Source organism: Oncorhynchus gorbuscha, linkage group LG10 (genome assembly GCF_021184085.1).
Source record: "Oncorhynchus gorbuscha isolate QuinsamMale2020 ecotype Even-year linkage group LG10, OgorEven_v1.0, whole genome shotgun sequence".
NCBI classification, from domain to species: Eukaryota; Metazoa; Chordata; class Actinopteri; order Salmoniformes; family Salmonidae; genus Oncorhynchus; species Oncorhynchus gorbuscha.
This window is the reverse complement of record NC_060182.1, coordinates 63,709,906-63,737,532: the sequence shown is the minus strand read 5'-3', so window position 1 is coordinate 63,737,532 and position 27,627 is coordinate 63,709,906. Positions and strand designations below refer to the sequence as shown.

The window sequence follows — 27,627 nt, the reverse complement described above, 5'->3', positions numbered from 1 at the left end:
ATGGTCAAAAAGGTGTCAACTATATTTTTTATATTTAATTTGAAGTATTTGTTTAATCAATGAAAATCTGTTGAATTTGAATTTACCTTCCAAAGATCCATCTGTGGATTTTCTTGTGGATCTCAAGGTGTGCTCACTCAGGCAACTTTTACGCATTGAAAATTGTAGTAAACAAAGTTGAGCCACCGATGTTGAAACACACTAACAGTCCTACATTTAATGAAAATTACAAACAATAAAATATGTTACTTGTTTAGCACCATTTTGCTCGATTAAGTAACTACAGGTCAGGTAGGCCATGTGAACAGCCTTGAACAGTTTGGGTATTATTGAGGCAGTGTTGCCTTTCATTGTAAACGTTTTGAATGGATCTTCGCAGAGTAGAAATGGTCAGTCCAGTTTCCTTAAACCAAATCGAGATTATGTCACTCATTTCATGGTCAATGAGGCCCTCTAGTGTTTAAAAGCAGAACATACATATAGGACAGCACATTGAAAGTCATCACGTGCAGAAATGACCACTAGGCTACAGGCCCAGGGGTTTTCCCCATAGAACAGTTAATTTATTGGTTCATGTGCACAATCAAAGCTAAAAACATTATTGCCATATACAAAGGTATACACACACACTGCTCAAAAAAATAAAGGGAACACTTAAACAACACAATGTAACTCCAAGTCAATCACACTTCTGTGAAATCAAACTGTCCACTATAGGAAGCAACACTGATTGACAAAAAATGTCACATGCTGTTGTGCAAATGGAATAGACAACAGGTGGAAATTAGAGGCAATTAGCAAGACACCCCCAATAAAGGAGTGGTTCTGCAGGTGATAACCACAGACTACTTCTCAGTTCCTATGCTTCCTGGCTGATGTTTTGGTGACTTTTGAATGCTGGCGGTGTTTTCACTCTAGTGGTAGCATGAGACGGAGTCTACAACCCACACAAGTGGCTCAGGTAGTGCAGCTCATCCAGGATGGCACATCAATGAGAGCTGTGGCAAGGAGGTTTGCTGTGTCTGTCAGCGTAGTGTCCAGAGCATGGAGGCGCCACCCGGAGACAGGCCAGTACATCAGGAGACGTGGAGGAGGCCGTAGGAGGGCAACAACCCAGCAGCAGGACCGCTACCTCCGCCTTTGTGCAAGGAAGAGCACTGCCAGAGCCCTGCAAAATGACCTCCAGCAGGCCAAAAATGTGCATGTGTCTGCTCAAACTGTCAGAAACCGACTCCATGAGGGTGGTATGAGGGCCCGACGTCCACAGGTGGGGGTTGTGTTTACAGCCCAACACCGTGCAGGATGTTTAGCATTTGCCAGAGAACACCAAGATTGGCAAATTCGCCACGGGCACCCTGTGCTCTTCACAGATGAAAGCAGGTTCACACTGAGCACATGTGACAGACGTGACAGAGTCTGGAGACGCCGTGGAGAACGTTCTGCTGCCTGCAACATCCTCCAGCATGAACGGTTTGGTGGTGGGTCAGTCATGGTGTGGGGTGGCATTTCTTTGGGGGGCTGCACAGCCCTCCATGTGCTCGCCAGAGCTAGTCTGACTGCCATTAGGTAGCGAGATGAGATCCTCAGACCCCTTGTGAGACCATATGCTGGTGCGGTTGGCCCTGGGTTCCTACTAATGCAAGATAATGCTAGACCTCATGTGGCTGGAGTGTGTCAGCAGTTCCTGCAAGAGGACGGCATTGATGCTATGGACTGGCCCGCCCGACCCCCAGACCTGAATCCAATTGAGCACATCTGGGACATCATGTCTCGCTCCATCCACCAACGCCACGTTGCACCACAGACTGTCCAGGAGTTGGCAGATGCTTTAGTCCAGGTCTGGGAGGAGATCCCTCAGGAGACCTTCCGCCACCTCATCAGGAGCATGCCCAGGCGTTGTAGGGAGGTCATACAGGCACGTGGAGGCCACACACACCACTGAGCCTCATTTTGACTTGTTTTAAGGACATTACATCCAAGTTGGATCAGCCTGTAGTGTGGATTTCCACTTTAATTTTGAGTGTGACTCCAAATCCAGACCTCCATGGGTTGATAAATTTGATTTCCATTGATAATTTGTGTGATTTTGCTGTCAGCACATTCAACTATGTAAAGAAAAAAGTATTTAATAAGAATATTTCATTCATTCAGATCTAGGATGAGTTATTTTAATGTTCCCTTCATCTTTTTGAGCAGTGCATGTGTGTGTGTATATATATATATATATTTTTTTTAAAGCTGTCTGTTTATGACAACATCAGATGTACTGAGATTTTAAAAAGAAGACATACACATGGATATGACTTCGTATTGTAGTTTTATTATCTATGGTACATTAATTGTACAATCAATAAATATTGATCCCAGGCATGAAACATATTGGCATTATTGACAGGACAAATAATCTCCCAGATCATACATCTGCACAACAGAGAACATTAATGTAGGGATGGACAAGGGCACTCATGCCTTCTTGGGCATGGCTGCATTGAGGAGTTCATACACGACAAATCCACTTCCTGTGAAGAGATAGGAAAGATTTTTTTAAATAACAGGCAAAGCAAGAAATGTGTGTGAAACTGGCATTGGACTCCACTGTTTGTGGTTAGACATGACTCCATGACTCTAGTCAAGATTACTTGATCAACTGCTGTAAAGATGCCATTAACACTTACAGTCAAGGTGGGTTAAATCAGGGCTGTACAATTTCACATACCCAATTTCAGGTTAATGCACTTACCAAAGACTGTAAGGGCCATTGTTAGCCTGTACAGAATAGCATCCTTGGCTCCTCCCTTCAGATGGACTGGAATCCCGTTATCTGCCTGCACAAAGAGGAAATTATCATCCGGCATTCAGAAAACTGACAAGCCCTTTAGAGCAACATAAATTAACCAAAAGATAAATGATTCTGCCTGGGTACAGGTCTGTTGGTGGTGGCAGTGGTATTTTAAAAAATGGCACCACCTGAATATGTTTGTTGATGCATTTCATTCATCAGCACAGCACTATAATTAGACCTGGCAAAGCCCCAAATATTCAGTGGGACATACAATGCCTTGCAAAAGTATTCATCCCCCTTGGCATTTTTCCTATTTTGTTGCATTACAACTTGTAATTTAAATGGATTTTTATTTGGATTTCATATAATGGACATACACAAAATAGTCCAAATTGGCAAAGTGAAATGAAAAAAATTCTAGAAAATTAAAAACAGGAAAGTGGTGAGTGCATATGTATACACCTTTGCTATGAAGCCCTTAAATAAGATCTGGTGCAACCAATTACCTTCAGAAGTCACACAATTAGTCAAATAGATTGCACACAGATGGACTTTAAGTTTCCCATGATCTGTCACATGATCTCAGTATATTACAGAACAACTGCTCTGAAAGGCCCCAGAGACTGCAACACTACTAAGCAAGCAGCACCATGAAGACCAAGGAGCTCTCCAAACAGGTCAGGAACAAAGTTGTAGAGAAGTACAGATCAAGGTTGGGTTATAAAAAAATATCAGGAACTTTGAACATCCCACGGAGCACCATTAAATCCATTATTTAAAAAAATGGAAAGAATATGGCACCTGGGTACAGGTCTGTTAGTGGTGGCAGTAAAATGGTGCCGGAAGAAAAGGCAGCAGTTTTATGGGCACCCAACTAATTGTGCTATTATGTGGGTTGTTTTCGCGTTATTTGTAACTTATTTTGTAGATAATGTTTCTGCAACCGTATCTTACGGCAGAAAAGAGCTTCTGGATATCAGGACAGAGACCACTCACCTCGGATTAGATTAAGATTTTTTCTACAACAAGGAGGACGCACAAGACATTCTCCAAACACCCCACAGGGCCGACATCCCCGTTATTTGCAAGAAGAAGCGACGCAGATACAGAGAACAAAGAGCCGGATGCCTGGTCAGGACCGGGAGAAGGCGAGAGGGAAAGCTGCCATTACCATCAATACTACTCGCAAATGTGCAATCATTGGACAATAAATTAGACGAGGTATGATCACGAATATCCTACCAACAGGATATTACAGTTTTTGATGTCCCATGTTTCATGGAATCGCTGCTGAATGACGACATGGATATTCAACTAGCGGGATATACGCTGCACCGACAAGATTTAACAGCACACTCCGGTAAGACGAGGGGGGTTGGTCTGTGCATATTTGTAAACAACAGCTGGTGCAAGAAATCGAAGGAAGTCTCTAGATTTTGCTCGCCTGAAGTAGAGCATATTGTGATAAATTGCAGGCCACTACTTGCCTAGAGAGTTTTCAGCTACACTTTTCGTGGCTGTTTAATTACCACCACAGACAGATGCTGGCACTAAGACCGCACTCAGTCAGCTGTATAAGGAAATAAGCAAACAGGAAATCACTCACCCAGAGGCAGCACTCCTAGTGGCTGGAGACATTAATGCCAGGAAACTTAAATCAGTTCTACCTCATTTCTATCAACATGTTAAATGTGCAACCAGAGGGAAAAACATTCTAGATCACCTGTACTCTACACACAGAGACGCGTACAAAGCTATCCCTCGCCATCCATTTGGTAAATCTGACCACAACTCTATCCTCCTGATTCCTGCTAACAAGCAAAAATTGAAGCAGGAAGCACCAGTGGCTCGGTCTATAAAAAAGTGGTCAGATGAAACAAATGCTAAACTACAGGACTGTTCTGCTATCACAGACTGGAACATGTTCTGGGATTCTTCCGATGGCATTGAGGAGTACACCACATCAGTCACTGGCTTTATCAATAAGTACATCGAGGACGTCGTCCTCAGTGACTGTACGTACATATCCCAACCCGAAGCCATGGATGATAGGCAACATTCGCACTGGGCTAAAGGGTAGAGCTGCCGCTTTCAAGGTACGGGGCTCTAACCCTGAGGCTTACAAGAAATCCTGCTATGCCCTGCGACGAACCATCAAACAGGCAAAGCATCAATACAGGGCTAAGGTTGAATCATACTACACTGGCTCCGATGCTCAATGGATGTGGCAGGGCTTGCAAACTATTACAGACTACAAAGGGGAGCACAGCCGCGAGCTGCCCAGTGACACAAGCCTTCCTAGATGAGCTAAATCGCTTCTATGCTCGCTCAGAGGCAAGCATGAGAGCTTCAGCTGTTCCGGGTGACTGTGTGATCACGTAGCTGACGTGAGTAAGACCTTTAAACAGGTCAACATACATAAGACTGCGGGGCCAGATGGATTACCAGGACGTGTACTGTGAGCATGTGCTGACCAACTGGCAGGTGTCTTCACTGACATTTTCAACATGTCCCTGATTGAGTCTGTAATACCAACATGTTTCAAGCAGACCACCATAGTCCCTGTGGCCAAGAACACAAAGGCAACCTGCCTAAATGACAGCACCTCAATTGGGCCGGCCAACCAGTGCTCCCGCACATTAGCTAACCAGGCTATCTGGATTGTGTCCCGCCACCCCCTCTTTTACGCTATTGCTACTCTCTGTTCATCATATGCATAGCCACTTTAACCATATCTACTACCTCAATCAGCCTGACTAACCAGTGCCTGTATGTAGCCTCGCTACTTTTTATAGCATGTCTTTTTACTGTTGTTTTGTTTCTTTGCTTACCTTTTTGTTCACCGAATACCTTTTTTGCACTATTGGTTAGAGCCTGTAAGTAAGCACTTTACTAAGGACCTGTTGTATTTGGCGCACGTGACGAATAAACTTTGATTTGATTTGAGACAACAACAAACCTGCCAAGAGAGGGCCTCCCACCAAAACTCAGACCAGGCAAGGAGGGCATTAATCAAAGAGACCAAAGATAACCCTGAAGGAGCTGAAGCCCCAAAGCGGAGATTGGAGTATCTGTCCATAGGACCACTTTAAGCCAAGCACTCCACAGAGCTGGGCTTTATGGAAGAATGGCCAGAAAAGTCCTTGCTTAAAGAAAAAAATAAGCAAACATGTTTGGTGTTTGCCAAAAGGAATGTGGGAGCCTCCCTAAACATATGGAAGAAGGTCAGATGAGACTAAAATTGAGCTTTTTGGCCAGCAAGGAAAATGTTAAGTCTGGCACAAACCCAACACCTCTCATCACCTTGAGAATACCATCACCACAGTGAAGCATGATGGTGGCAACATCATGCTGTGGGGATGTTTTTCCATCAGCAGGGACTGGGATACTGGTCAGAATTGAAGAACTGATGGATGGTGCTAAATACAGGGAGATTCCTGAGAGAAACCTGTTTCAGTCTTCCAGAGATTTGAGACTGGGACGGAGGTTCACCTTCCAGCAGGATAATGACCCTAAGCATAGTGCTGAAGCAACACTCGAGTGGTTTAAGGGGAAACATTTTAAATGTCTTGGAATGGCCCAGACCTCAATCCAATTGAGAATCTGTGGTACGACTTAAAGATTACTGTACACCAAAAGGAACCCATCCACCTTGAAGGAGCTGGAGTAGTTTTGCCTTGAAGAATGGGCAAAAAACCCAGTGGCTAGATGTGCCAAGCTTATAGAAGCATACCCCAAGAGATTTGCAGCTGTAGTTGCTGCAAAAGGTGGCTCTACAAAGTATTAACAGTATTGTCTTATTTCTTGTTTGTTTCATAAAAATATTTTGCATCTGTAAAATAAACGATTCAACCCCACCCCAAAATGTATTTTAATTCCAGGTTGTAAAGCAACAAAATAGGAAATATGCTAAGGGGGTGAAAGCCACTGTATATAACCCCAATTAAAACAACTAAAATGGGTTTCAGCTACCTCTTGGATAGCAAGGTGCTGCTTGGGAAATGTTATAACTGAACCTAATACAAACGGAAACACATACCATAAACATGTGCCCTTAAAAGGGTCAGGAATTTCTTAGGCTAAAATGCACTTCAACAACAAATTGCAGAGAAGCAGTCATTGCTTTAGTTCTATGATTTTTAAGGCAGAGTGAGTGCCAGCTGTGGACACCATAGAGGTTAGACAAGAATCAGAAAAGCATTCAATACCATAAGTCTGATTTTGCGTTGGCTGATGCCTGTTTACGTATCATACTGCATGCAAAAATGTGTTAGTCCAGCCCAAACTATGAGTGAACGTTATGAGCAACCACATACTTATCTTTCAGGCTACAAAGGGGGGAAACAAGATTCTGTTTCCAGAACCTGGGAATAAAGTGCCAACTTCAACCTTAGCATTACCGTACCAATACTGGTCAAACAAGATTCAACACATATTGACTGTCAAATTAGGGAAATAAAACTAAACCAGGATAGAATTGTTCACTTCTGAAAACAGTATTTGAGCTTCGGGAGACAGGTGTTCAGTTCCACATTTCTACTGCTCTTCAGGGGAACTTTTGGCTGCATCGTCACCCGTTTGCCTCGACCCAGGCCTTACCTGGAAGAGCTTCTGCTTCTCTTTGACCATGTTGTCCACCTGTCTGCGGGCACTACTGGAGATAGTCCGCCTGGACAGCTGCTGAAGACCCTGGAAAAAAAACAGGTGATCAGGAAAAGATACAAATATTTGTTAATGATTACTGAAGTAATATGTGGACCAACTAGTGGCCTATAGCTACTTCTGCTAGATACAGTAGATGAGCCCTGCTTAAAGGATGTATAGTCCTAGACTTATGTTGTTATGGGTTCATTTGTATATATATTCCACTTTTATTTTGTTTCAAAACATTTTGAAACATTGACCCCAATGTCACACAATGTCCCCATTACTTCTAGAAAGACCCATTAACATTACGAATCAGGTAGAAAAAGCCAGTGAAATACTAGCTCAACAACTACATCGATAAGCCGCATCGCATACAATTGCACAAATAAATGACAGTAATGGTATGGCCACCTGTGACAATGAAATAAACCAAGTGTTTAAAAACATATTAGTTTATATCAGAATCTATTGGAAACACTCCCTTAATTGAATCATTCTTTAAAAAAAGAACTCATTACACACTTGATTCTCGAGATAGCTCTTTGAGTGTCTCTCTAAGTGCCAATGAAACAAAAGAAAAGGTATTAAATCAAGGCAAAATAATAAGTCACCTGGACCTGACGGGTTCCCATCGGACTTACACAACAACAAAAAATGCTATTACCGCTTTGCAACGTCATGAAAATGGGGATTTGGCTGCAATTTAATTTGCTTTGGTAAAAGTATTGTATGCTTTACCATGTGCTTCAGTAAGAATGAATGGCCACCAATCACAATATTTCCTCACTAAAACGTGGAACTATGGCTAAAAAAATGTGGAACTAGTGCGCCCACTTTTGGGGCTTCTATTTGCCATTGCGATAGAACCTCTGGCCATCTCAATCCGGGCCAATGAAAATATTAGTGGAGTGAAAAGAGAGGACAAAACAGGCAGTGTGTGTGCAGAAGACTTGCTTTTATAAATTTCAGAACCGGATGCTTCCATTCCACTGGTCCTTAACATTTTTACTTAATCTCAGGATACAAACTAAATTAAAGCAAAAGTTAACTGAACCCAATTACAAAGACTACTGTCTAATACTACTCTTAAATGTCCCGTTTAAAATCGTTACAGATAATTTTAGATGCTTAGGAAATTAGGAAATTACTGTTAAGCCAACCTCATCATACCTCAAGGAAAATCTCATGTGGCAATTGGAAATGACTAAGAAAAACCTGACATAATGGTCAACCCTACCAATATCAGTTATGGGTCGAATACATTTTATAAAAATCCAACTCGAATTCCTACATTTCCACGGTATATCCCAATTGCTATACCCAAAACTATTTTTTAAAGGTGCTGGCCACAATGAGCTCGGAGCTTATATGGAATAATAAAAAGCCACAAATCCCTAAAGCCATATTGCAAAACCCAAAAGAACTAGGGGGTTTGGGGCTCCTTAATTTTCAGAAATATTATGGGGCTGCAAATATTTGTAATATGTTTTGGATTCATGACTAACTCCAGAGTGGGCAATCGTAGAATCCAAATCCTGTATGGCCACGTCGTTAAGAGCTATTGTATGCTCTCCCCTTGCAACTGCCTTAGGAAAGAATTACCTGGTCAGACAAGCTCTGAAGATATTGAATAACCTAACACGCTGACCTCACCGGCTGCGTTGCGTGGTATGGGCAGGCATAAGCTATGGACAACAAACACAACTGCATTTTAAACTATAGCAATTTGAATGCACAGAAATACCATGACGAGATCCTGAGGCCCATCTTTTTAAAGGTATATGTGACCAACAGATGCATATCTGTATTCCCAGTCATGAAATCCGTAGATTAGGGGCAAATTAATATTTCAATTGACTGATTTCCTCATATGATCTTTGAAATTGTTGCATGTTGCATTTAGATTTTTGTTCAGTATAGTTGGTTCAGAGTTCATTTTGATATTTCAGCCTGCGTGTCCTGATTGCATCTAGTGTGGATGGACAAAAATCCCCATCCACGTGCCCGGTGTAGTCAGCATGTAAGGCTGAACTTAGAGATTCTTCCCTACTCTACTGTAACCATCCATTTCCACCATCCTCTACAGACAAAATTATATATGGAGACAAAATGGTGTGAAATTACTATGACCTCTACAAAGGTGTTACTTTTGCTCAGTGGTGGAAAAGGTACTCAATTAAATGTAATTGCTCAAATTTACTTCGACTTTTGATACTTAAGTAGAAGTATAAATAATTTCACCTTATATTAAGCAAACCACACAGCACCATTCATTTATATATATTTTTTTACAGATAGCCAAGGGCACACTCCAACACTCAGACATAATTTACAAACAAAACATTTGTATTTAGTGAGTCCGCAGATCAGAGGCAGTAGGGAGGACCAGGACTGTTGTCTTGATAAATGTGTGAGATAACTTTTATCAGTTTTTCACTTTCAAAAAAATAGTGGCCCAGTTCTGGTCTTTTGACCAATAAGAAAAGTTCTGAAAAAGATCTGGTGTGGATGGGGACCGATTGGTGGAAGGTATATCAGAATTGGGGTACCGATGTATCTAACTATTTATGTGGATATTGCATACATAGTGATTGTACCTTTATGACCTTGTGATAAAAAAAAACGTATTGTTAAAAAAAACATGAAAATGTGACTATTCTCATGTTGTGACTTTTAGTAGCCCCCTATGCGACCTCTACACTTGCCCTCACTGTTTTTCACTTCTGTAAATACTTGTTCACTGTAGTTGAGATTAAGGGGCACGCTTTTACTATGTCGACCTGATTGATTTGCTACTAACGTTAGTAGCAAATCAAACTAACAATAAGATACGGTGTGTTTAGATCAGAAGTCTACCTTGATTATCAATACATTTTAAATTAACCGGTGAGAGCTAGCATTAGCAGCCTAAGAATGCTAGCTAGTTAGCCAACTACCCTGATGTAACTAGCTAGGCTAGCTAATTAATTGAGATGTCAGGTAATTGCAGCAACGTTAGCCATGAAAATTTCGAACAAATAATATTGAACACTTACCATAAGTTGCTTGTACATTTTGGCAAACGTGTTTATTTCGAGGTGAGTGCGCAAGGACACTTCGAAAACCTAGCCACTGCTTCCGGTGATATCCCAAAATTCTTTGCGGCGAGAAAATTGCTACATTTCCGGTCTTGTTCATTGGTTGGTGTGCGAAGGCTGGACTCTGATCTTTATTCGATAGCACAAGGCTCGCAAACATTTTACATTGAGTGACAATGGGCGAGATCGTTTTGCATGGTCCGGTGCCCCGGGTGGCGGAGTTTGTATATTTAAGCCATCCATTGGTCCTGAAGTGAAATCTCCACCAATCGGTTCCCATCTATCAGATATCAATATTGGGTCCATCATGTATCTGTGTGCATTTGTGTGTTCTACGTGCAGATGTAGAAAAGCCTGGCCCGACATTCAGTAGGTTGCTGGCTGGCAGTAACATCTAAAATGTGTAAATTGTGAGAGCAGCCCTGTGTGTGGGAAATTACACCTTGTTATATAGGGCAAGACCAAGGACTGGTCCTTACATTTAATTGCCTTTGAACACCATTGGTGAGGGAAACAAAAACAAAACAATAACATTTATTTTATTTTATTAACATCTGTAATATCAGTAAATTATCCAACACCATATTAAAGAATAAAAAGGCAGAATTAGCTTTGAAAGAAATAATGACCAAATGAAAAATGTAGGATCTGCATAACAAAATGTGACACTTGTAAAATGCATAGCATTTGGTCAACATTGAAAAGATACATTTGTTTTGAAATAGATGTTGATAGTCAAGCATCATCGTAGAGACAAAGTCAGTAGCATTGGTCCATAAAAACCTTCAAATAAAATTTGTAAAAAATGTTTTTGATTATACATTGAACTATTAGACATTGACAAACAAAGTGGTGAGAGTCGATACAATCTGTATGTGAACATTTGGTAAAATCTATGACTGCTTTTATCCCTTAAAATGGTTGGCCCTCAATTACGAACAAAGCAGAGCAACATGGCTATGAGTTTTTGTTCCCCATTTAAGCCTCAGATGTGTGTAAATGAAATACAGTAGTACGTTCACCAGCAGGACATATTACATAATATGAGTGTGGAACGTAGTTAAAAATATAAACATCCTTCAGTAGAGACATTTATGACAAGCATCATGACAAGCATTGCTCAAATAATATACATGTTCTCCTTTGAGACAACATATGGATAAATATAAATACACAATGTACTTAAGGTACACAGGCAACCATTTCAGCAGTCATGTCATACAAAGACACAGTATCCTAAGCTCCCAGAGCCTTCTTGTGTCTCATCCCATTAGTTTACAGGGTGTCACTCACTCTACAACACACACCTTGAGCTTATTCAGGAGGGCACAACGTTAGAAATATATTTTGTAGAACAGACTAGTCTCAGAATCAGCAATTGTGTCAGTTCTACACAAAATATATCTATCTGGAATGTGCCGAATGTATCAACCTTCTGAACAAACACCAGACTGCAGCCTTCCCCTGGAGGTTGGGATGAGTGAGCTAACATTACAACACAAAACACAAACAAAGACCAGTGCATCCAGGCTAAAATCAGCAAGCAGTCCAGAGCAGAGCAGGGCCAAACCAGTGGTGGCTATACCCAGACATGCAGAGGGAGGAGGAGGTACGGTCTCCATACTAGGAAGACTTAGCTGGGAATGTCTGCACTGTGGTTACGGTTGCCATATTTGTGGTGGATGATGAGGAGGACGATGCCCAGGAAGAAGCAAACTGAGCCCACGGTGATGTAAGCGATGCCCAGGAAGGGGTTCTTGCCACCCATCCAGGAGATGGTGCTCAGGATCATACGCTTCCTGCCTTCGAAGCTCCGCACGGGATAATCTGAGCACATATGGTTAAAGGAAAGGAAATCTAGAATGATACAGATGGGTCAGTGAATGTTTTGCATCATGTGTAGAACTTGTGATCTATAAAAAAAAACTATACAGATCAACTATAGTGAACATTGTCAAAGATGGAGTTGGACATAGATATAATTACAATTGAGTAAACCTAAATGGAATAAGTGTATAACTGAACACAAACTCATGTCTCTATTCCTTCCATGTGCAATGTTCTCTCAATTACAAACCTATATGCCTGCCATGAACCTCTTGTGATTTATTGCGATCGTTCTCAAAAGGATACTGTAGGTGACCTCCAGGATGTATTGTCCTAGGGGCAGAGTCGGTGTCATGTTGGGCTTCTTATGGATGATGCGGTACAGCTTGCGGAAGGTGGGCAGGGCAGCTGTCCTCATCCACACAATGAAATCCTCATTGATGAAGCCATTGTTGTCAGGGTCTGAAGGGTCCAGATCATAGACAGATTTCCTCCAGTTGACAGGTTTGCTGGTACCTGAAGGAGGAAAAAGGCCTAGTTAGTCATGATAATTTGATTGCTACTAGGCAGTTGTATCATTTTGCATGGTATGCAAATCACCTTGGAAAACTACAGTGAGGTTGTCATTTCCACCAGGGTTCCTAAACTTCACATGCTTGTCTGTCCACCATGCAATACCCTTCTTCACCAGAGGAATCGCAGTTCTGGAGCCATTGGGGTCAATGTAATACAGCTCCAGAGTGTCTGATGAGGAAAACAGTACCACACAGCAATCAACAGCAAGACAGGTCTCTTAAGTAGTAGACTAACAGTGATGTGCTACATGGTAAACTAAAGCAAAACCACTTCAACCTGAAAAAAAAAAAAGCAGACAAGACTCCATATACAAGGGTTGGCCCAAATTGGCAGACACGTATCTAAATAGCATTGTAAGTAAGTACAGGAAAATATAAGATTGTGGTTGAGCATTAGTGTGAATTATTTTTACTTGACTCCTGTACTGGAAATGGGACAACTATTTGCTAAGAGAAAATGTATCCCTCTGGTCTTACCATTGAAGAGGCTGTTGGCGATTGCACCACATGGAGCGATAGGCTTTTCGTCACTGGTGCGGTACGGCTCACATTCCTTGCTGGGGCTCTGTAAAGAGTGTCAAGAAGTTTCAGTGCAACTGCACGTTGTTGAGATCAAAACAATTAACCATTACATTGAATAATATATATAATAATAATATATGCCATTTAGCAGACGCTTTTATCCAAAGCGACTTACAGTCATGTGTGCATACATTCTACGTATGGGTGGTCCCAGGAATCGAACCCACTACCCTGGCGTTACTAGCGCCATGCTCTACCAACTGAGCTACAGAAGGACCACTGAGCTACAGAAGGACCACATTGAATGGATGTAGGCCTATGTTCTCTCTACTAAGTGCACCTGTAAACATACCTTCAGAGAAGCTTTGTCTCCATTCAACTGGCTGTCATCTCTGGACTTCACATAGCGTCTGTGATTCTGATAGAAGTTTGACAATCCGTAGTACATGAACACGTTGCTCTAGAGGGGAAGAATTGCAGATTAAGGACCAATGAATTAGTTTAGTTATTCATCGGATGAGAGAGTAGGACTTCATAAGACAATGCAACAACATTGCAACCCTAAGATGAAAGAGCAGGGGGTTGGGTGAGTCTAAAGGAATTCCTGCAATCAATAACATCCTCCTATAAAAGCTGTGTTTGTGAAATAACTTTCAACACAATGTTTTAAATAGTAATGATCAATTCTGAGAAAAGAGCCTGACTAATAAAAGAAAAGAAAAAAAACACCCATTTTAATTTATTGTGTTAAAAAAACACTGCAAACAATTTTTTCTTCATTTTAGCATTGGGGGAAAAAAATAAAAAATAAATCTGTTGCAGCTCAAGTCGACTACAACATCCACAATACAATGCTCTCTCTATGGGCTGGCTGGCTAGCAAGCAAACATAGCTACACACAATAATACCAAAGACAATATAAGCATGTAACGAAGCTAGTTAATATTTAGGTTATTAGTTTGTTTAGGTTATTTTTACAACGCTATCACCCTGTTCAACCTGCAGACCGATGTGCCTAACAGAAGAGTGCATTCTGAGCGATTCTGGGACAAAGAGCACTCCCCTTTTAAAGAGTGAATAGGAGTCTATTGGGCACTAGTTCAAAAACTCAATCTACACACAACACCCCATAACGATAGCTAGATATCTATATATATATCTATATATATCGATCAATCTATCTATAGCTATATATCTATATATATCTATATTTTTCTTTTTAACAAAACATTTACATAACATTTCCTACCCTTTAATCAGTACTTTGTTGAACCACCTTGGGTATGACCCTACAAGCTTGGCACACCTGTACTTGGGGAGTTTCTCCTTCTCTCAAGCTCCACCAGGTTGGATGGGGAGCATAGCTGCACAGCTATTTTCCAGGTCGGGTGGTTCAAAACTTCTTCCATTTAAGAATGATGGAGGCTATTGTGTTCTTGGGGACTTTCAATGCTGCGTACATTTCTTGGTACCCTTCCCCAGATCTGTTCCTCGACACAATCCTGTCTGAGCTCTACGGACAAATCCTTCGACCTCATGGCTTGGTTTTTGCTCTGACATGCACTGTCAACTGTGAGACCTTATATAGACCGGTGTGTGCCTTTCCAAATCATGTCCAATCAATTGAATTTATCACAGGTGAACACCAATGAAGTTCTAGAAATGTTTCAAGGATGATCAATGGAACACAGAATGCACCGGAGCTCAATTTCAAGTCTCATAGCAAAGGGTCTGAATACTTTTGTAAATAAGGCATCGGTTCTCTTTTTAATAGATTTGCAAACATTTCTAAAAACCTTTTTTCGTTTCGTCATTATGGGATACTGTGTGTACCACTGTAGATCGCTGATATTTTTTTTGTTATTTAATTTAGGTTAAGGCCGTAACATAACAAAATGTGGATAAAGTCAAGGGGTCTGAATACTTCCCTAAGGCACTTTGTGAAGGGATTGCGTGACGATTATCTTAGCAACCATGTGATGAATAATGACAACATGAACACGATTGGTTAACAGTGCTGGGTGGGGCATTATATGTTAATTCATTGGATTCCATCATTATCTCCTTTCAATAATATCTTTGGCAATGGCACCATGCAATTCACGCTGGACTAAAGAGGCAGATGATAGGAAAAATGTGCTAGACCCTCTGTTAAATGACCCATTTCTCAAGGTAGGAATATTGCAAAAAATATGATCAATAGGCTCATTCAAGAGAAGATATCCTCCCGAGTTATGACATCAGGCAGTATTATACACATTTTTGTGATCTAAAATTCCTATTCCTTTTAACTTCCAGTGTAGTGAGTAACTTTATCACGGTGCTACGTCATACCGGGCAGTTTTCTGCCTGCTTGAACGCCAATAACTCAGACACACATGAAATGACCCAGGGAATCAACAGAATATTGCTGAGACATGCACAAAAACAATATAACATTCAAAATGGGTGAACATTACAAGTATTTCTATACCGAGCCAATAAAGAGTAACTAAATGGACAATAAATGTTAGTTGCCCAGTCTGAGTGTTAGATGTCAACGATGATGAGTATGGAATCCCCGATTCAAACACCCATTAGACAGCTCTGGAAGCATTAGAAATGTGAAAATGCATTCGTTACTCACCAAATATGGCGTTTCACTGAGCAACCATCTTAAATTTACTCCCATTACACCCGGTATGTACATCCCCAAAAGGTCTAAATAAATAAAAATTACAACCAACTGAGAAACTGCATCTTCTGCACCTCTAATGTACGGAGCTGTTGTAGACTTCGACCTGTACGTGGAAGTAATGAGTGGTTTAAAATTAGAGATACAAAATAGGATTTTTTCCAGTTGACTGTACATTGTTATGTCTCCTTTTTGGAAGTCCCCATACTGGCTGTAACGGGAGTAAATTAAGGTAGTTTTCCAGCTATCCATATTTGGTGAGTAATGGGCATATTTCTCAAGCAATCATTTTTCTAGGACTGTTAGGTTGGAGTCATTAAAACTGTTTTTCAACCACTCCACACATTTCTTGTTAACAAACTATAGTTTCGGCAAGTTGGTTAGGACATCTACTTTGTGCATGACACGTAAATTTTCCAACAATTGTTTAGACAAATTATTCCACTTACCGTAATTTCTGGACTGTAAGCCGCTACTTTTTTTCCCCACGCTTTGAACCTTGCGGTTTATACAATGACACTGCTAATTTATGGTTCTTTCCAGCTTTCACAAGATTCATGCTGCCAAAAAACTGAGCACAGTCACATAATGTGACGTAAATCGCTCAAACTTCCCATCATTCTAATTACGGTAGTCATTTTGTCACCATCATGGCAAAGACACGGAGAAATGCATATGATGCAGCTTTCAAGTTGAAGGCGATCGATCTGGCTGTTGGAAAAGGAAATCGAGCTGTTGCACGGGAGCTTGGCCTTAATGAGTCGATGATAAGACGTTGGAAACAGCAGCGTGAGGAACTGACTCAAACTGACAACAAAAGCTTTGAGGGAAGAAAAGCAGATGCGCCGAACTAAAAATGAGCTTGAAGACTGGGTCAACACAGAGAGAGCAGAGGTGTTTCAACTGTGCAGATCCGACTGAAACCCAAAACAATCGCCACCGCAATTAATTTTGAGGATTTTAGAGGTGGACCATCGTGGAGTCTAAGATTTGAGACGTAAAGGCCTGTCCATCAGGGTACGGACAAGTCTGTGTCAGGAGCTCCCTCACGACTACGAGGAAAAAGCTTCAAACTTCCGCAAATTCACAGATGCAAAGATAGAGGAGCATTCCATCGGTCCGCACGTCATCATAAATATGGATGAGGTTCCTCTGACGTTTGACCTGCCTCTCTTTCGGACTGTCAACAGGAAAGGCGAATCATCCGTCACGCTGAAAACAACTGGGCATGAAAAAAAAAAAAACACTTCACCGGTGTTCTGAGCTGCACGGCATCGGGAGAAAAGCTTCCACAGATGTTGATTTTTAAACGCATGACGATGCCAAAAGAAAAATTCCAGAGAGGAATTATGAAAGTCAACAAGAAAGGATGGATGACGGAAGGCCTAATGCATGAATGGCATACGGAGTGTTATGGCAAGCGACCGGGAAGATTTTTTCACAAGAACAAGGCATTGCTCGTGTTGGACAGCATGAGGGCCCACATAACAGATTCTGTGAAAGAAGCCATCAAGAGGACAAACTCAATTCCAGCTGTGATTCCTGGGGGCACAACAAAGTATTTGCAGCCACTCGACATCAGTGTAAATCGTGCATTTAAGGTGGTGGTCCGTGTTCAGTGGGAGGCTTGGATGACAAGTGGGGAGAAATCCTTCACTAAAACGGGCCGCATGCGAAGTCCACTTACGGTCAAGTCTGTCAGTGGGTCCTGACAGCGTGGAGCATTGTCAAAAAATCCACTATCATCAATGGGTTTCGAAAAGCTGGACTGCTGCGTGTTGAAGGGGCAGCATGAGCTCAGCGGGGAATTTGCCTCCGGATGAAAGTGACGAGAGCGACAATGAAAACGATCCAACATCGGATGAAGCAATTCTGAGGCTATTCAACTCAGACACCGAAGGAGATGACTTCAGTGGTTTCAGTGCACTGGAGGAGGAAGATAGTGACCAATGACTTACTTGGTAGGCTACTGTTTAATTTGTTTCAAGCCGTGTTTCGTTTAAAGGCTGTGTAAAGTTAATTTGTTTCAATGTACCGGTAGGCACCTGCGGCTTATTTATGTACAAAATACATATTTTTTAATAATTCAGTGGGTGCGGTTTATATTCAGGTGCGCTTAATAGTCCAAAAATTACGGTACAATTCATTGCATCACAATTCCAGTGGGTCAGATGTTTACATACACTAAGTTGACTGTGCCCTTAAACAGCTTGGAAAATTCCAGAAAATGATGTCAATTAGCCTATCAGAAGCTTCTAAAGCCATGACATCATTTGAGTCAATTGGAGGTGTACCTGTATGATGCACTTCAAGGACTACCTTCAAACTCAGTGCCTCTTTGCTTGACATCATGGGAAAATAAAAAGAAATAAAAATCAGCCATGACCTGTCTGGTTCATCCTTGCGAGCAATTTTCAAACGCCTGAAGGTACCACGTTCATTTGTACAAACAATAATATGCAAGTATAAACACCATGGGCCCACGCAGCCGTCATACCACTCAGGAAGGAGACAAATTCTGTCTCCTGGAGATGAACATACTTTGGTGCAAATCAATCCCAGAACAACAGCAAAGGACCTTGTGAAGATGCTGGAGAAAACAGGCACAAAAGTATCTATATCCACAGTAAAACGTGTCTTATATCAACATAACCTGAAAGGCCGCTCAGCAAGGAAGAAGCCACTGCTCCAAAAGCGGCATTAAAAAGCCAGACTACGGTTTGCAACTGCACATGGGGTCAAAAATCGTACTTTTTGGAGAAATATCCTCTGGTCTGATGAAACAATAATATAACTGTTTGGCCATAATGACCATCGTTATATTTGGAGAGAAAAGGGGGATGCTTACAAGCTGAAGAACACCATCCCAACTGTGAAGCACACATGTTGTGAGGGTGCTTTGCTGCAGGAGGGACGGGTGCACTTCACAAAATAGATGGCATCATGAGGAAATACAATTATGTGGATATATTGAAGCAACATCTCAAGACATCAATCAGGAAGTTACAGCTCGGTTGCAAATGGATCTTTCAAATGGACAATGACTCTAAGCATACTTCCAAAGTTGTGGCAAAATGGTTTAAGGACAACAAAGTCAAGGAATTGGAGTGGCCATCACAAAGCCCTGACCTCAATCCTATAGAACATTTGTGAGCAGAACTGAAAAAGCTTGTGCGAGCAAGGCCTACAAACCTGACTCAGTTACACCAGCTCTGTCAGGAGGACTGGGTCAAAATTCACCCAACTTATTGTGGGAAGCTTGTGGAAGGCTACCAGAAACATTTGACCCAAGTCAAACAATTTAAAGGCAATGCGAGCAAATACTAGTTGAGTGTACGTAAACTTCTGACCCACTGGGAATGTGATGAAAGAAATCACACTATAATTCTGACATTTCACATTCTTAAAATAAAAGTGGTGATCCTAACTGACCTAAAACAGGGATTTTTTTACTAGGATTAAATGTCAGGAATTGTGAAAAACTGAGTTTAAATGTATTTGGCTAAGGTGTATGTAAACTTCCGACTTCAACTGTATATACAGTGGGGCAAAAAAGTATTTAGTCAGCCACCAATTGTGCAAGTTCCCCCACTTAAAAAGATGAGGCCTGTGGTTATCATAGGTACACTTCAACTATGACAGACAAAATGAGAAAAAAAACCCCAGAAAATCACAGTATGATTTTTAATGAATTTATTTGCAAATTATGGTGGAAAAGAAGTATTTGGTCAATAAAAAAGTTTCTCAATACTTTATTATATACCCTTTGTTGGCAATGACAGATCTCAAACGTTTTCTGTAAGTCTTCACAAGGTTTTCACACACTGTTGCTGGTATTTTGGCCCACTCCATGCAGATCCCCTCTAGAGCAGTGATGTTTTGGGGCTGTTGCTGGGCAACACAGACTTTCAACTCCCTCCAAATATTTTCTATGGGATTGAGATCTGGAGACTGGCTAGGCCACTCCAGGACCTTGAAATGCTTCTTACGAAGCCACTCCTTCGTTGCCCGGGCGGTGTGTTTGGGATCATTGTCATGCTGAAAGACCGAGCCACGTTTCATCTTCAATGTCCTTGCTGATGGAAAGAGGTTTTCACTCAAAATCTCACGATACATGGCCCCATTCATTCTTTCCTTTCCATGGATCAGTCGTCCTGGTCCCTTTGCAGAAAAACAGCCCCAAAGCATGATGTTTCCACCCCCATGCTTCACAGTAGGTATGGTGTTCTTTGGATGCAACTCAGCATTCTTTGTCCTCCAAACCCGACGAGTTGAATTTTTACCAAAAAGTTATATTTTGGTTTCATCTGACCATATGACATTCTCCCAATCTTCTTCTGGAACATCCAAATGCTCTCTAGCAAACATCAGACAGGCCTGGACATGTACTGGCTAAAGCAGGGGGACACGTCTGGCACTGCAGGATTTGAGTCCCTGGCGGCGTAGTGTGTTACTGATGGTAGGCTTTGTTACTTTGGTCCCAGCTCTCTGTAGGTCATTCACTAGGTCTCCCCATGTGGTTCTGGGATTTTTGCTCACCGTTCTTGCGATCATTTTGACCCCACGGGGTGAGATCTTGCGTGGAGCCCCAGATCGAGGGAGATTATCAGTGGTCTTGTATGTCTTCCATTTCCTAATAATTGCTCCCACAGTTGATTTCTTCAAACCAAGCTGCTTACCTATTGCAGATTCAGTCTTCCCAGCCTGGTGCAGGTCTACAATTTTGTTTCTGGTGTCCTTTGACAGCTCTTTGGTCTTGGCCATAGTAGAGTTTGGAGTGTGACTGTTTGAGGTTGTGGACAGGTGTCTTTTATACTGATAACAAGTTCAAACAGATGCCATCAATACAGGTAACGAGTGGAGGACAGAGGAGCCTCTAAAAGAAGAAGTTACAGGTCTGTAAGAGCCAGAAATCTTGCTTGTTTGTAGGTGACCAAATACTTATTTTCCACCATAATTTGCTAATAAATTCATTAAAAATCCTACAGTGTGATTTTTTTGTCTAATTTTGTCTGTCATAGTTGAAGTGTACCTATGATGAAAATAACAGGCCTCATCTTCTTAAGTGGGAGAACTTGCACAATTGGTGGCTGACTACATACTTTTTTGCTCCACTGTAAATCATTACCTATAATGTGGATTATAATACATTTGATGTATTTTTTTTATTAGTGCAAAGCGCAGGCCTGTGATATTGATACATTTCCAACTTTAGTCTTGTATCAGGTGAACTGTTGTGTCCACATTTGGTCTGATAATTGCCCCATAATCTCCAAAGAGTTCTCTTCAATTGCTACTTCTATATCGATCTCTCTAAATAATTAAATTAGTTCAAGCATTTCACTTATAACATTAAAAATAAATGAAGGGGGCCCTTGAATAATTAAACAATAAATGAACCGCAACATGTGAGTGTTCTGTTCATACTGTATTTCACAACCTCTGCGGGTGTTTGGAGTTGCTGCCTATACTGTACGCAATTGAGCAAAGTAGGCTTACTCCTTATTTTTTTTGGCTACATTATTCCACAGCCTCATTGTAGCCTAACCAATATCCTGAAGGATATTCAGTGAAAAGAAAAATCTGACATTGACGTCAAGGGTTGGTGGCTTCTTTTCGATCGACCAAGGTTTTTTTTGTTGATCGGGGACAGCCCTAAACTCAACATCTAAAATTAGGGAGACTGATTCGCTACCACAAGGACAGACTTTATTAGTGTGTTTTTCACTTTGACATCTGCTGATGTAAAAAGGGCATTATAAATACATTTGATTGATGATGTGTGTCGGGAGCATGTAGTCCGGCATTGCCCACATTTTTGTAATGTAAAAATAATGTTTAGAATGTAAAATAATGTCAATACATAAATGCCATTGTGTAGGCTTATTAAAAGATACATTACTCTTAAAGTGGTAACGCATACTTTTTTGTTCCCATACATTTGGGGGGGGTTCCTTCTACTGTGAGCTAACTTATTTCTGTACATTGCGCTGTTTTAGCGCCCAAGAAAATGTAATGCTTTCAGGCCAACTGTAATATGATTACCATTGTAAAGCACAATTTCTCCCCTTTCCAGCAAAATCAATGACGAGACCTTGACGCTGCCCGCCTCTGCATAATTGAAGGCAATGCGCTCCGTAGGGTCTTTTTCAAAATGGCGGGTGGGGAAGCGAAACCTACTGCGTGATAGAGAAAGAGGGAGATCAGCCGTGTGGGGATCCCGATCCGTCCAACTATTTCACGTCTAAAAAGTAAATAAAACACTATAAAGAGTTGATATATATTCAGGTATATCTCTCGTCACCCCCAAAACCAATTCTTTCTTTGGCCGCCTCTCCTTCCAGTTCTGCTGCCAGTGACTGGAACGAACTACAAAAATCTCTGAAACTGGAAACACTTATCTCCCTCACTAGCTTTAAGCACCAACTGTCAGAGCATCTTACAGATTACTGCACCTGTACATAGCCCACCTATAATTTAGCCCAAACAACTACCTCTTTCCCAACTGTATTTAATTAATTTTGCTCCCCATTATTTTTATTTCTACTTTGCACATTCTTCCATTGCAAAACTACCATTCCAGTGTTTTACTTGCTATATTGTATTTACTTTGCCACCATGGCCTTGTTTGCCTTTACCTCCCTTCTCACCTCATTTGCTCACATTGTATGTAGACTTGTTTATACTGTATTATTGACTGCATGTTTGTTTTACGCCATGTGTAACTCTGTGTCGAACTGCTTTGCTTCATCTTGGCCAGGTCACAATTGTAAATGAGAACTTGTTCTCAACTTGCCTACCTGGTTAAATAAAGGTGAAATACAATTGTAAAAAATATAATGTGTCATTACATACCTATTTGAAGTTGTGTCAAATTTGAGTCATATTTTTGGGGCGGCGCTAAAGTTTTCAGAAGTAAACGGCGGCTGTTGCAGCTTTTTGAGAGTCATGATGGCTTGCAGTGATGACGCAAAAAATGACTGCATTCAGTGAGAGAAGTGCTACACCTGGTGGAGGGAGGCTGTACGACACAGAATGAGTTACACGTTATGTCATGACACGCCACAATTTAATGTACAGCGTCGGAGGGGTCAGTTTTTCTACAATACTATCGGGCCATTACCATGTCGATTAATGCTTGAATAGAAATGTAGTTCACACCCCATATTTTGATGCCAACACAGTTGATAGAGTCCCATTAGTTTTCATTGCAGCCTCGTTTGAATGCCGCGGTTGCGCAAATTTGTACGGAATGTGGTTCGTCAACAGTATTTGCTATTAAAACAAATATAAAATGTATATAAAATAAAATACAAAAAGGTAGCCCTGTATAGGCTACTTGATCAGCCCGCAAATTAAATATAAATCACCTGCTATTGAAATGGTGCACATATCATTTGCTTTCCTGTCAGATCTTGACCCATGGCAGGATGGATCAAGAATATATATTTAGTTTTTTCCTTTCGGGCCAGTAGCTTTCAGTTGGCACTGGCAAATATACCTGAATATCGAACCCTGCTGTGTAAGGTGCGCGTAAGGCCTATACGTCTACCACTGTGTAGTCGTTACCAATGCTAATGATGGCCTTAGCATTTTCAGGTAGATGGAATGGCAATTAAAAGTAGATTTGCCTACCTGACAGATTCATAATTATTTGCAGAAATCCAGTAGCCATTTGTTTTGAGAACATCATCACTAGTGCACTGTGTGGCTGGTACACACCTGAATTAAAGAATAACTATAAAAATAAAAAAACTACATTTCTCAGATTCTCTCAAATGGTTCCCTGATGTGGTTTATGCATTGTTGTGGACTGGGGGAAATCAGTCCTCCTCCCCCCTTATTTGTGTGTGATCAGTAAGGTTTTCCAATTCTGCCCTATAGAGAATTTTGCATAAGAGAACACATAGCACTTTGAAATCTGCAACAACGGGATCTGGTTATAAGACATCCTGACCAGTTTTCAACCAGTAAAGAAGACTTCATCATGTCTTGTGCCCAATGGGTAGTGAGTGTTTGGAACAACAATGGCTGGACATTGGTGGCAGGGCTTGCAAACTACAAAGGGAAGCGCAGCCGCGAGCTGCCCAGTGAAACGAGCCTACCAGACGAGCTAAATCCCTTCTATGCTCGCTTTGAGGCAAGCAATACTGAGGCATGCATGAGAGCATCAGCTGTTCTGGATCACGCTCTCCGTAGCCGACGCGAGTAAGACCTTTAAACAGGTCAACATTCACAAGGCCATGGGGCCAGACGGATTACCAGGACGTGTGCTCCGGCCATATGCTGACCAACTGGCAGGTGTCCTCACTGACATTTTCAACATGTCCCTGATTGAGTCTGTAATACCAACATGTTTCAAGCAGACCACCATAGTCCCCTGTGCCCAAAAACACTAACGCAACCTGCCTAAATGACTACAGCACTAAAGTGCACAGCCATGAAGTGCTTTGAAAGTCTGGTAATGGCTCACATTAACACCATTACCCCAGAAACTCTAGACCCACTCCAATTTGCATACCGCCCAAACAGATCCAGATGATGCAATCTATTGAATCCACACTGCCCTTTCCCACCTGGACAAAAGGAACACCTACGTGAGAATGCTATTCATTGACTACAGCTCAGTGTTTAACACCATAGGACCCTCAAAGCTCATCACTAAGCTAAGGATCCTGGGACTAAACACCTCCCTCTGCAACTTGATCCTGGACTTCCTGACAGGCTGCCCCCAGGTGGTGAGGGTAGGGAGCAAAACATCTGCCACTTTGATCCTCATCACTGGAGCCCCTCAGGGGTGCGTGCTCATTCCCCTCCTGTACTCCCTGTTAACCCACAGCTGCATGGTCAGGCACAACTCCAACACCATCATTAAGTTTGCAAAAGACACAACAGTGGTAGGCCTGACCACCGACAAGACAGCCTATAGAATGTTCTCTCTACTACCACATGGCAAGCGGTACCGGAGCGCCAAGTCTAGTACCAAAAGTCTTAGACAGTTTTTACCCCGAAAACATAAGACTCCTGAACAAGTAATCAAATGGCTGCCTGGAATATTTGCATTGTCCCACCCCCAACCCCCCTCTTTTACACTGCTGCTACTCTGTCTATCATATATGCATAGTCACTTTAACCATACCTACATGTACATACTACCTAAATTAGCCCAACTAACCGGTGCCTGTATATAGCATTGCTACTGTTGTGTTTCACTGTCTTTTTGCTGTTGTTTTTATTTCTTTACTTATCTATTGTTCAACTAATACCCATTTCTTACTTTAAAATCACACTGTTGGTTAGGGCCTGTAAGTAAGCATTTCACTGTAAGGTCTACACCAGTTGTATTCAGCGCATGGGACAAATAAACTTTGATTTGCTCTGCAAACACTAACATCAATTATTGAATGATTAGCCTACACTTTTAACTGTGATTATACAGTAGTTTGGGGACCGTAAAGGTTGCAGGTTCTGCTCAGCTTACCTCAAATGGTTGATCCAGAGAGAAGGGAACAGAGCAGGTACATGGCTTTGTGCTGTTCCAACTGTAGCTTTGAGAGCAATTATAGCACGGACTTGACATGTCAACACCAGTGTAATCGATCTGTAAAGTAAAATGAGCAATGACACGTATGCGTATATAAATAAGTGTTATACACTAAATACAGACAAGAACTGAAAGATAGCTAGCCAAACAGAGCTAACACATACATACACAATCAATTGGCTACTTCCTGTTGTGTTGGCTTGCTATTTGGTTAACGTTACCTCTAACTCTTTGATGTTGTTTGATGTCACGAATAGGCCAATGCCGATTGGGATAAAGATGAGACCAATGACAAAGAAAGCAGGAAGAACCGTGCCGGCTGTCAAAATCGGTTGCCAAGCGGGCAGTCTTTGTTGTTTGAACGCAGTGTTGTCCGGCTTTTTATTTTTGACAGTTCCTGCTCCTCCATGGCCAATAGCAGCAGGCTGGTGCCCGTCCTCTTCCTTAGCGTTGTAGTTAGACGCCATCATGGCTGCAGTTCTCGTCGAGCAAAATAATCCACACTGTCAACAATAGTGACAGCTGGCTATGTCGCGAGAAAGCGGATTGATTGATTCCCTAAGAAACGAAAGTTATCTTCTCTATAATGTTACGTAACATTAAATGTAATCACTTAAAACATACAAACATTTTGGATCCGCTTTGGAGAGGATTTCGATCTACTGCGAAAGTAGGCAGCTAAGGATGAGATGGAATCAGGAAGCTCCTAAACCAATGGTGTTGCACGTGATCAGTTGAGTAGCACGTCCGTTTTATGCAAAAAAAATTTAAAAAGACACTCACTAGCCAATGAGGCTAAATTCATCCGAATTTTTTTTCCTGAGGCAGAGGTTCGAAACTATGAAGTCATTCGAACAGAAAATGTTCAAGGATTGTATAAATCCTATACAACAGTGTAATCAATAATTTTGAATTGATCACTTCAATGTGTCTCTCCGTGTTTCAGGACATGTCATCATATCATATGAACTGTCCCTCGCCATCTTTGAAGGATACATGCACTCAAAGACTTGGCCTCTATTTTTTAACCTAACCTAGCTAGGCTACTCATGATGATGTATACATTACTATTGTTATGATTATCCTCATATGATTTCAGTGATGCAGTACATGCAGGGGCTGACTGGGACCAGAAATCGCCTCTGGCATATCTAACAAACAAAAATTCCCCTGAGGCCCATTTTATTCCTTGAAGCCCCCATTAGTATCCAGATAATTATAATTTAGCAAAAAATAAACAAATTAGACAGGCCCACTTGGCAAAAAAATGGACCAGCCAAGATGGTCAGTCTGCCCCCGAATTACATGTAATCTAAATTAAATGTATATGATGTGCATATACATGTAGCCTAATCAGACTTCCCTGAAGTCCATCTGGGAGAAATTACAATATTATATTATATTTTATTACATTCCATTCTATTTACCCATGTTCACTGATTGTAATTTGTGAAGTAAAGTGGCCACGGTATTGTTAAATACTTGATTCTAATTGGCTTAAAAGGCATTTTAGAGTTTACATTATAAATAAGGGTTTGTTTTGATATCATCAGTATGATTCACTTTACAGAGTGTCTGAGGTAAATGGCCCTGTGCTTTTATCTGCCCAACGGTATCTTCATTCAGGATTGGACAGGCCTTTTGTATAAGCATGTGCAAGGTAGGCATATGGGTTAAGCTATAATTACTACTTTTAATGTTTTAGTTCAAAAGGCTCAGTCAAAACAACAAACTTTTGCAATCACTTGACTTGAGTTACTTGAGTTTAACATAATTGCAACTTTACATGCCGACCTGGACAGGTACATTGGACAGGTACATTTACCCAGACACTGACTCATGCATTATACATAGCCTAATGATATCTATGCCTATTACTGGCTCATTCTAAAATAGACCAGGGTATCATAGTCCAAAATCAGCTTTGGCCATTGACCATGGCAATAATACATCACAATAGTTATTATTTTTCTATGTTT

The 27,627-nt window shown here is 41.3% G+C and overlaps 2 protein-coding genes across 2 annotated transcripts; both read right to left on the bottom strand.

Moving 5' to 3' along the window:
* Positions 1 to 2,300: 2,300 nt before the first annotated feature.
* On the bottom strand, positions 2,301 to 10,621 carry LOC124045226 (cytochrome c oxidase subunit 7A2, mitochondrial-like). The gene is made up of 4 exons (XM_046364500.1): positions 10,465 to 10,621; positions 7,382 to 7,471; positions 2,741 to 2,825; positions 2,301 to 2,519 (listed from the first exon to the last, which is right to left on the bottom strand). Exons 1-4 carry the CDS (start codon positions 10,480 to 10,482, stop codon positions 2,464 to 2,466), a joined length of 249 nt encoding a protein of 82 aa, XP_046220456.1. The 5' UTR covers positions 10,483 to 10,621; the 3' UTR covers positions 2,301 to 2,463.
* Positions 10,622 to 11,034: 413 nt separating this feature from the next.
* On the bottom strand, positions 11,035 to 26,361 carry LOC124046341 (cell cycle control protein 50A-like). Its single transcript, XM_046366613.1, has 7 exons — positions 25,870 to 26,361; positions 25,586 to 25,705; positions 13,783 to 13,890; positions 13,386 to 13,473; positions 12,934 to 13,077; positions 12,640 to 12,849; positions 11,035 to 12,333 (listed from the first exon to the last, which is right to left on the bottom strand). Exons 1-7 carry the CDS (start codon positions 26,116 to 26,118, stop codon positions 12,140 to 12,142), a joined length of 1,113 nt encoding a protein of 370 aa, XP_046222569.1. The 5' UTR covers positions 26,119 to 26,361; the 3' UTR covers positions 11,035 to 12,139.
* Positions 26,362 to 27,627: the final 1,266 nt, after the last annotated feature.

Coding starts and splice junctions, on each gene's coding strand:
- LOC124045226 (XM_046364500.1), bottom strand. Junction 2,826..7,381: donor AGAAGCAGAAGCTCTTCCAG/GTAAGGCCTGGG, acceptor CTCTTTGTGCAG/GCAGATAACGGGATTCCAGT. Junction 2,520..2,740: donor AATGGCCCTTACAGTCTTTG/GTAAGTGCATTA, acceptor ATCTCTTCACAG/GAAGTGGATTTGTCGTGTAT.
- LOC124046341 (XM_046366613.1), bottom strand. CDS start 26,118: ATGATGGCGTCTAACTACAACGCTAAGGAAGAGGACGGGCACCAGCCT. Junction 13,078..13,385: donor CGCCAACAGCCTCTTCAATG/GTAAGACCAGAG, acceptor TTTCCTCATCAG/ACACTCTGGAGCTGTATTAC. Junction 12,850..12,933: donor CCTCACTGTAGTTTTCCAAG/GTGATTTGCATA, acceptor TTCCTCCTTCAG/GTACCAGCAAACCTGTCAAC.